We start from the raw sequence: 10,989 nt of genomic DNA, 5'->3' as shown, positions 1-10,989 counted from the left end.
AATCCTAATTTTCATTTTCAATTATTATTTTATTATTAAAAATAAAATTTCTATTAATTTTTCAACCATTTTGACAAGAAGATGCCTTAGTTAGAATAATTTTGCAGACGTGAGAAATTAAAGTTTTAAAATAATTTTAAGGAACCAAATGGACGTTAATTCAAACATGAATGACCTTGAATACATCTTGGTCATAAAAATAAAATTTGAAGTATTAGAGCATAAAAAGACCAAAAGTCGAAAGGCACGATTCCGGAGTCATGAGATTGGGATAAACTTGAATTGCAAGACTCCTCCACTCTTCCCATCAAAAGCAACACCATTAAAGAACTTTTTAAACTCAGATTATTATTATTATTATTTTGAGGAATTTGAACTCAGATTTAAATTTTAAACAAAAGAATTGTGTATTCCAAAGAACGAAGAAGGGAGGGAAGAAAAATAATTACACTGTTCTTCCAATGTTTGGATCAAATTTCCAAATTTGATAGCTACTTTAGGTCCGTTGAAGTGGATAAAAGGTGCCTCAGGCTAAGGTTTGGAGCTCACTCCCCCTTTCTCTGTACACTCGCTATTCTCTTCTAACAGTTGTCGGTACTCAAATTCATTTCACAATAATGTCACGCATCTTCTAAAACCTTTTTCTCCATCTCCCACATTACTCCTTTCTTTTGCTTTCCTTTTACTCTTTCTTTTCAAACTGTTCATTTTTTTCAGTTTGTTTGTCCTAATGAGGAGTAAGTGGTGACTGGAATTGGGACCTTCTTCCACTTTTGGGGTTTTTCTGATTACTTTTTTTAGAAGAAAAGGGGAAACCCATTTTAGGAACAAGTTAGATGGTTACTGGGTCGAGGGCAATGGACAAGGTGGAGACTGGAAAACGTGGAGGAAAGCTTGGTTCGATCCTCCCAAATGGCTCAACTGTCGATCGGTTCGTGCCCAGAACTGATCACAATCCGAGAGAGCTAAGATCTTGGGCTAGGAGGACTGGTTTTGTATCTACGTTTTCTGGTGAAGCAACAAGTAGTGTTGGGGAGAAGAATGAGAGTACTAGATTTGATTTGGAGAAAGGTCTTGAAAGGAGAGGTGGGGGGTCGTCCCCCAAAATCGAGATCGACCCGATTCTGGGTCAGACCAGACCTAACAGAGAGATTGAAGTGGAGCCAGTTACAGGGACTGGAAAAGAAGAAATGAAGACTGAGAATGAAAGGGGTTTGAGGTTTAGGGATGGAGCAATGAGGAGTGAAGGGAGGAGACGAATTGGAATCGAAACTGTGATGGGAGGAGCTAAAGAGGACGAAAGAGTAGTGACGAATGGTAAAAGAAGTGAGAAAGTGGATGGGGCTGTGAATAGGCCGAGTGATGGAGATTTTAATGGAAATGCCCATGTGGCACCTTTTGTTACTCCTGCTGCTGAGCCTAAAAAGGAAGATGGTAGAGATGGAAGAGATGAGGATATTATTGACAGTGCAGGTGAAGGGGAAGCTAATGAAAGAGAATGGGGAGGACCTTCAGGAATGAAACTTGGGCCAACTGAAAATCCGGGTTACGGTTAGCATTCTTGAATCTCTTTCCAAATTTTGTTTGTTATTTTCTTTCTTAAATTAGTATGTATCATACTTGTAGTGCATCGTGATTAATTAGTTGGCATAATATGAGACAACTATATTCGAATTGAAGCAGAATACTAGCAGATCTAATATCATTTTGGTTGTATTCTGGTTGTGTAGTGCAATGAGAAATGTCAAACCACTGGGCTTCATATTGGCCTAAGAAGCACGGACACTCTTTGACGCATGTATGACAATAATAATAACTTTTGAGTGTAGAATACATCAAGCCAAGTCTTTTAAGGATATAAATACATGAATTCAATTTTCTTTTACTATAAAAATGATATATTTTTAAAAATGAATATTTTAATAAATGTGTTCTTGCCGGTGTCGTGTCCTAGATTTTTAAATTATAGCGTGTCACCATGTCGTGCCGTGTCGCCATGTCTGTGTCATGTCGAATTTGTCTCATATCCATGTCGGTGCTTCTTAGGTAATGACTATTTCATTTCAAAATTTAGAAGTGAAACAGATTTCGATATTGTCTTTGTTTAATTAACTAATATCCAAGAGGCAATTAACTTTTAACATTTAAATATGAGGATAAAGTTCGGTTCAAGTCCTTTCTTATTGTATCTAATCTTCAAAATACTCAAGCTCAGCTCCCTCCATTTTGTTGTAAGATTTAGAAGTCAATTCTACATAATAATAATAATGATAATAAATAATGATGATGATGACACTAATCTCGTACAATTGGAATGTCTTTCAACTCTGACTAACTAACATGGACAGATAATCACATATCATGTAAGATGCTGTGAGGTGACAAGAGAATGACCCCATGGTTCAGCCCTGATATTTACAGCAGGTTACTAAAATTGCCTTCAGCATCCTTTTTCCACCAGATCAACCTGTCGATTGTTTAGTTTATAAACAGCTGAGAAAACTGAACTTATGCAGGGTTATCACTTTGGTTAGCTTTCAGTTCTATAAAGTTAAAATAGCCGCACTCCAATGTGTGCTTCCCTAAATATTTTAAATATGAATGAATGAGCATGCTTGAAACTCATTCGAAATGGAACTGAATGTTTTGGTAGGAAGAATTTATGTTTCATCATATAGTTGTAGATGTCTCTAATGCTTGTGTTCGTGTTTCTGCAGTTCCACTAATTTATTATGGCCTTCAGCACTATTTGTCGCTGGTTGGATCTGTTGTTTTCATGCCCCTGATTATTGTACCAGCTATGGGGGGAACAGACGTAAGCATTCTTTTTGTATCTTCTTTTGATTACAAATGAAAGTCTTCAGGAAAGACAGGTGTGCTAACAAGCCTGTTTACCAAGATACAGGACTAGAAAATTATTAACTATGACTATTCTAGTCATAGTTAACAGGCCTGGCTGCTCACTGATGTGCAGCTACGAGCCCAATCTTGTCCAACTTTTACTGGAGTCAGAATGTTCTTGCTCAGTCGTGTTATTTCAATAATGACAGAAAGATACAGCTACAGTAATTTCAACTTTATTACTGGTTTCGGGCATCACCACAATTCTTCACTCCTACTTTGGTACCCGACTACCATTAGTTCAAGGAAGCTCATTTGTGTACTTGGCTCCTGCACTAATTATCATGAATGCTCAGGAGTACCGCAATTTGACTGAACATGTAAGCTCTGAGAACTGAGTTTGGTCCTCTCTGCTGGAAAAAACGCCTGTATTCTGATTTTTAGTACAAAAGCTTGATAACTATTCTCATAAAATCTGGAAATCACAATTGAAGGGTGTTATGGGAGTGGAGGGATCTTGAATAGAGGCGTGGAATTTGGTTCTCGAAATGCTTCTCTTTTGGCCCACGTAACTAGTCTGTTTAGAAATCTTCTGTTTAATATTACTTACAGTTAGAATTCTTTTTTAAATGTTCTGTTTAATCCCAAGTTGTGTTGGCCATATGTTTCCTTGAGGTTACCTTTGTTTCTCTCACTTTTCTTAAAAACGTTTTGTCTCTAATAATAATAATAATAAAAACAAAGAAAACAAAATATTTACTATGCCTGGTGTTTATGAATCATTTTTCTGAGAAAGATGCACTAGCCCTTTTCTCCCTCAACATTTTTGTAACTTTTATCTTCATTTCTTTTATGATTAGAATTCTCTCTCCCTACCAACTATTACTAGGGATATTTAAGCTTCAACGTGAATTATGTGTTCTATATTTTTCTCCTTTACAATACATATCTATTAACCCTTTTCAAAAGTCTATCTAATATTTATAGTTAATTGTGTTGTTCTCTTTTCCTACAGAAATTCCGGCATATAATGCGAGAACTGCAGGGAGCAGTCATTGTTAGTTCAATATTTCAAAGCATTTTAGGATTCAGTGGTTTAATGTCCCTTTTCCTTAGGTAATAAAAATTGTTTGGATGTGGTGCTGAGTATCAATTCCTTTGTCACAGATTCAACACTTTCCTTATGTTATGAAGCATGTATAAAATTAGTCTCTTATACATCTTTTTTCTTCATCACTTACCCAACAATTTTCCTTATTAGAGTTCGAAGATTATTTTTATTGAACAAAAGTAATTGCAGCATGTGTTAAATTACTATCTTCCCTATCGTGAGAGTGATAGTTATAGAGTTTCAATGTTAGACAAGTACTTCCTTGAATAATTTAGAAAATTAACAGAACGTAATGGGGAAATGGGTTGATGGAACTCTCGCTGGTATTCGATTACACTTTATTGATATCAATTCTCAATTACAAGTAGTAATCCTCTCTCTCGGTTATTCGGTCTTTCAAGAATTATCACAAGACTTCTTCATAAGATTTTCTCTGCCTATTCACTGGACTTCTGTAGCTATTTATAACACACATATTCGACTACATTTTAACAGATTTCCTAACTAACTTTCTAACTATTTATGTAACAAACTTCTATAACAGCCTAACTATTTATTTGATTGTATAGGCTAACTAACTTGCTATCTATTTCTTTCCTCTATGGCTGTACTAATGTATTATAGGAGGTGGTGGTTTATCATTACACCCCTTCTCGAAATTCACCTTGTCCTCAAGGTGAAGCTGGGAAAACTTCTATTGAATTTCATCATAATCTTCCCATGTTGTCTCATTTCGAGACAATCCTTTCCATTTGATCAGCACATCCCATCCAGCAATCTTATTCTTCATGTATCCATAAACTTCTTCTGCATCAGCTCTCCATTCATGGTTCTCGGTCAGATAGGGCATTTCTGTTGATTCTGTTTGATGTTCTCCTCCACCGTAGCCTTTAAGATTGGCTTCGTTTCGAATGATTTCCCGATTTTTAGTGAGTTGTGCCAACGACATCATTTCGGCTAAACCGATCGGTCTACAAAACTCGACCTCGGCCTTAATCCACGGTAAAAGCCCATTCATAACTATTTCCTCAATTACCCGATCTGGTAAATTCGATATAGGCGCCATCAATTTATCGAATTGATTACGATATTCCTCCACGCTTGATTCTTGCTGGATTCTTAGGAACTGCCCGCAAAGCGATCCTTCCCTTACTGATTGGAATCGTATGAGTAATCGTTCTTTTAAATCCAACCAATTCTTGAATTTGTCTCGTTCTTCCTGCTCTCTATACCAATTCAAGGCTGGTCCTTTGAAACTGATTGTCGCCATGGTCATCTTCTCCAAATTTGTCAGCTCATGGATTTGAAAATATCGATTTGCACGAAATAACCACACATCTGGATCTTCACCATTAAATACTGGCATCTCGACTTTTTTGAACTTACTTCGATCAATGTTTTTCTCTTCACCATCTTTTTCATTTCCGTTCACCTCATCGATCAGTTCTGCCATTTTTGTTTTCATTTTGCTTGATGATTCTTCCAACCCGTGTGTTATCGACTGTTCTTTCATCATTTCTTCGATATACTTCGAGATTAATTGTTGCTGATGTTGAATTTGTTCATTGTGAGAATCTATCTTCTCTAAGTGTTTCGTGATTTTCCCTTCAAGTATTGGTATTCTTTGTAACTCGGTTTGGATGTTGATAATCTCTTGCTCAATGGCTTGAAATCTCTCTTTGGTTTTCTTTTCCATTTTTCTTTTCTTGCCCAGGATTGAACCGCTCAGATACCAATGTGATGGAACTCTTACTGGTATTCAATTACACTTTATTGATATCAATTCTCAATTACAAGTAGTAATCCTCTCTCTCGGTTATTCTGTCTTTCAAGAATTAACACAAGACTTCTTCATAAGATTTTCTCTACCTAATCACTAGACTTCTATAGCTATTTATAACGCACATATTCAACTACTTCTTTAACAGATTTCCTAACTAACTTTCTAACTATTTATGTAACAAACTTCTATAACAGCCTAACTATTTATTTGATTGTTTAGGCTAACTAACTTGCTATCTATTTCTTTCCTGTATGGCTGTACTGATGTATTATAGGAGGTGGTGGTCTATCATGGGTGTCCTCTTAAAAACTTTTAGGAGGCCAATAAGATTAGCAATGATGATAAGCTCATCATTTTAGTGTGTTTATTCTTTTCTGATCTCATGTGCTACACAACAAGATTTATACTACAACTAAATTTGTGAATATACGAAATTATCGTTTTAAGTCCTGCCTCCTCATATATGAAAATGCTACTCTATTGTCTTCACTTGTCTTTTAACTGACAAAGATTTTTACTCCATGCTCATTCTCATAATCTGTAGGTTGATAAACCCACTTGTAGTTGCACCGACGGTTGCTGCTGTTGGTTTAGCATTTTTCAGCTATGGCTTTCCACAAGCTGGTAGCTGTGTGGAGATCAGTGTCCCGCATATAGTTTTGCTTCTTATATTCACCCTGGTAAGCAACTTTTTAAAAGTTGAGAAATTGATTAAGCTCAATAAAAGTCCAATTTTTTCTTTGAAAAATGGGGAAAAAATGAATATCAAGCATTTTAGTATTTTCTGACTAAAATTTCAGATCTGATAACTTTATTCATCGTTTGCAACATTCTATGAAGTATCTTTCAAAATTTAGCTCTACCAAACAGTTTTCACATTTCTTGTGACTCACATGTTACCTAATTGGTGCCTGTGAATGCATTTTCAGTACCTTCGAGGAGTATCCATATTTAGCCATCGCGTGTTCAGAATTTATGCGGTATGTATATCTTAACTTTAGAAGAATGGTGACTTGACTGTTGCAACAAATTCTTCGGTTTAGTCTACCTTCTTTTCTTCATTTCGAAATACTCCATTAGCAAAAGAAGTTTATGAATTTTCTCAAGTAAAGCTAGGACATAAGAAGACTTCTTTAATTCACTCGAATCAATTGTGAAGAATAATTTAAGTTTCAGCTCGACTAGGTATTGCTTCCCCTTGTATCACTTCTGACCTTTCAAACTTTTAAGATCTATCCTTTGTTAACCACTACACCTGAACATATGAAGCATAGATATACTGGCAAATGTATGATGTCCTAGTCACTACAAGACTTGTTTGACTGTATTCTAGAATCCTCTAATGTTAAATTTTTAATCATGGAAGTGAGTTTGATCATTTAATGGGCATCTGGAAGTATATAAATATTGATGGAGATTACATTGGTTAATAACTTCCTAATGTGGTTTAATTTTAATAGCTAAAAAATACTACATAAAATTAATATTTAATTTATACCAAAGACTATAGAGAAACCATCAGAAAGTAATTAGCCCTAATACATTAAATACAATCTATGCATGCTTGGTTCTAAATATGTCAAGAATGTTACGACTGAAGTAACCAGCTCCTTCTAAACACTGAATTTGGGCTATTTTCCAAGCAAACCGGCAAAATACTGAGGAGAATGGTTTCAGGTTGCGCATTCTTTTTTCCCTTAGTCAAGTTGGTTGTAAATTCATGATTTACAGTTTGATAAGTTTCTTGTTCAAAAGTTTGTTATGAGTTTTCGTTTTAAAGTATGATTGATTTTTCATGATTCTTTTTAGATGGGTATGTTCGGGATCATTTTTTTACCTCTAATCTTAAATTCTTCTTTTGTTGATTATAGGTTCCTCTTAGTGTTGTGATTATATGGGCATACGCATTCTTTTTGACTGCTGGTGGAGCATATAATTTCACAGGCTGCAGCCCAGATGTTCCGAGTTCAAATATCATAGTAGATGCATGTAGAAGGCATGCAGATACAATGAAACATTGCAGAACTGACGTTTCAAGTGCATGGAGGACTGCTGCGTGGGTTCGAATTCCTTACCCCTTGCAGTGGGGTGTGCCAATCTTTCATATAAAAACTTCAATTATCATGATCATGGTTTCTCTGGTTTCATCAGTGGACTCTGTAAGTACCTCATATACTATGTCTGTTCACTTGATGTTACAACAATTGACGAGGTTGCCTTGACTTGATTCCCACGTCTTGAAATATTTTCCTGATCAGCATTCAGACTAGATGTATTACCAAGTCCATTAATCAGGATCTCTACTATATTCTTTTCATCCTAATTTATGGTTAACGCGTGGAGATTCATAAATCAAATAAATATTCAAACTTAAATATGAGGACTGTCAAGAATATATATAAAAGATTGAAGATATCCTAACCATTGTTTAGATGTAGTTTAACTAATAAATTGAAAAGGAAATAAGAAATCTGTGTAAACCCAACAAGCATTATCATGTCAAATTGTTTACTATGAATTATATTTGTGTTAAGGAAGAACATACGGAAACTATTATTATGTTATTGAATAGACAAGCCACAAGCCACACACTTGGCGTTGAACTACTTTGTAAAAGTAGTTTATTCCTCAGGGATTTCCAGTTCTCAAAAAAGATCACCAATTTCAATATGTGCATATTTTGAATTCTAAACCTGAGGCATCTGATCAAGAAAGATGACTCTTTTTTTCAGATCGGTACCTATCACTCCGTGGCTTTGCGTGTTGCTGCAAAGCCACCAACTCCAGGAATTGTTAGCAGAGGAATTGCTTTGGAGGGTTTCTGTAGTATCTTAGCTGGACTCTGGGGTACAGGTGCCGGATCAACTACTTTAACGGAAAATGTACATACTATTCATGTAACAAAAGTAGCTAATCGGAGGGCATTGGAAGTCGGAGCAGTTTTCTTGATTTTCGTCTCACTCATAGGTAAACTGTCCGTCCTATCACAGGAAAATCAAAGATGTTCTTGAGTATTAACCAATTTTGATGAATGCTTACTAATTGTGGGTTAAACACACCAGCCAATAGTAGAAATTTTAATACATAATGTTTCTTCGATGGGGACACCAACAAGTTCTTTTTTTTTTTTTTTTAGGCAAAGTTGGTGCTGTTCTTGCCTCCATACCACTGGCATTGGCTGCTTCTGTCCTTTGCTTTACATGGGCTCTAATGGTTGCTTTGGGGCTTTCGACACTGCAGTATAGTCAAACGGCAAGTATCAGAAACATGACAATAGTTGGTGTCTCATTGTTCCTCGGCCTTTCAATTCCTGCCTATTTTCAGCAGTTCCAATCTGAAACTAGCTTGATTTTGCCTAGTTACTTAGTTCCTTATGCTGCAGCTTCTAATGGACCAACCCATACAGGAAACAAACAAGTGAGTCACTGCAATCAATATCCCTTGCAGTAATTTCTGAATCACAACTTGATTTCAAGTTCTTTTTTTGTCTTGCTTCTTTTCCACTCATCCAGCTATATGTGATATCTTGCAGTTTGACTTTGTCTTCAATGCTCTTATGTCCTTGAACATGGTCGTGACGTTCTTGATAGCAATCGTACTCGAAAACACGGTTCCAGGTAGTCGACAAGAGCGAGGAGTCTATATATGGTCACATGCTGAAGACATCAAGAATGACCCATCTCTTACTGCAACTTACTCCCTTCCAAAAAGGTTTCTGAGATTGTTTTGCAGGTCTGGGTGTTTGTGTATATGAAAGTGTCGTACTCGATGTGAGGTTGGATATGGCATACATACATAGATTTTATAGGTTTACAAAGATGTGGAAATTTGGTAGTGTCAACCATTTTTGTCAAACATGGATGGTTCGTTAAATTACTTAAAATATATTTTCCTTGTAATGTCATTACTCTATACCACCAAGGAACTGAATTGAGAGGGTACGTCTCAAATTTGTATGAAATTCTTCCTTTAGGTGTGTATTCTAGGATATGATTCAAATTATTATTATTATTATTATTGTTTAATTTGACAATGTCCTGAGTTAGGGATTCGAACTTGAATGTTTTTCTATATTTCCATTTTACTCAATTTTGTATTATTTTTTCTATATGGTGGCGAATGACAAGTGAGAATGAGAAACATTCGGAGGAAGTAGGATACTTAATCTTATTTTCTTTTCTTTTTATTCCAAATTACTATTTTTGTTGCGATATTTCTTACTAATTTTTTCATGATCTCTCATCTTCTCCCTCATCTAATCAAATTTTAGGAAAATTTCAATGTCATTAGTTGGAGAGGGAAAGAGAGAGAAATCCATCTTTTTTTTCTCTCTTTTTTAACGTGAATTTACTTCATCGTGAATCTTTTATTACTGTTATTATTATTTTAAATTCAACTATCTTTAACCTGTGTTTAATAGATATTATATTAAATTAGGACTTGATAATTTTTATATTAGATTACAGGTGTCTTTTCAAAAATATAAAAAAAGGTAAAATATTTACACTTTATAAAACAATTTCAAAAATAAAAAAAGTCTAGAGGTCAAATGTATAAAATACAAAAAATGTCATGTCAATCGTAGGTGTAATATATTTGCGATTATTTAGATTTATATTGTTTGATACACAATCGTTTAGATATGGCTACAATTTATATTCGTTTAGATTTGGTCATTGTTTAATCGCGATCGTTTAGATATGACTACAATTTATATTTATACGTGATCGTTTAAATATGACTACAATTTATCTTTTCAATTCTATCGTTTAATTTTGTTACACGATCCTTTAATTTGGTTACACGATCGTTTAAGATGCAATCATTTAGATTTGAGGACCCAAATCTAAATGATTTTTTTTTTCAAAATTTGGTACACTATTTTTTAAATTCTTTTGGTACACGATCGTTTAGATTTCTATACACGACCGTTTACTTTTTTTTTTACACGATCGTTTACATTTGACTACTCCAATCCAAATGACTTTCTTTAAGATATTATACACGATTTTTTTATTTTTTTTACACGATCGTTTACTTTTTTTTAAAAGATCGTTTACATTTACATTTGACTATTCCAATTTAAATGATTTTTTTCAAGATTCTTTATACACAGTCTTTTTTTTACACGATCATTTACATTTGACTACTCCAATCTAAATAATTTTTTTTCAAGATTCTTTATACATGATCTTTTATTTTTTTTACACCATTTTTTACTTTTTTATACGATAGTTTACATTTGGCTACTCCA

At 34.7% G+C, this 10,989-nt stretch overlaps 1 protein-coding gene across 1 annotated transcript; it reads left to right on the top strand.

The window, feature by feature from the left end:
• Positions 1-376: 376 nt before the first annotated feature.
• Positions 377-9,796, top strand: LOC103491854 (nucleobase-ascorbate transporter 11). Its single transcript, XM_051085544.1, has 11 exons — positions 377-536; positions 718-1,551; positions 2,718-2,815; positions 3,051-3,221; positions 3,857-3,957; positions 6,280-6,415; positions 6,665-6,715; positions 7,607-7,894; positions 8,468-8,702; positions 8,872-9,152; positions 9,268-9,796. Exons 2-11 carry the CDS (start codon positions 837-839, stop codon positions 9,487-9,489), a joined length of 2,298 nt encoding a protein of 765 aa, XP_050941501.1. The 5' UTR covers positions 377-536; positions 718-836; the 3' UTR covers positions 9,490-9,796.
• The last annotated feature ends 1,193 nt before the right edge of the window (positions 9,797-10,989 follow it).

The sequence above is a fragment of the Cucumis melo genome, chromosome 6 (genome assembly GCF_025177605.1).
Source record: "Cucumis melo cultivar AY chromosome 6, USDA_Cmelo_AY_1.0, whole genome shotgun sequence".
Classification (NCBI taxonomy): domain Eukaryota; kingdom Viridiplantae; phylum Streptophyta; class Magnoliopsida; order Cucurbitales; family Cucurbitaceae; genus Cucumis; species Cucumis melo.
The sequence above is the reverse complement of the archived record's forward strand: the minus strand, read 5'-3'. Positions and strand labels throughout refer to the sequence as shown.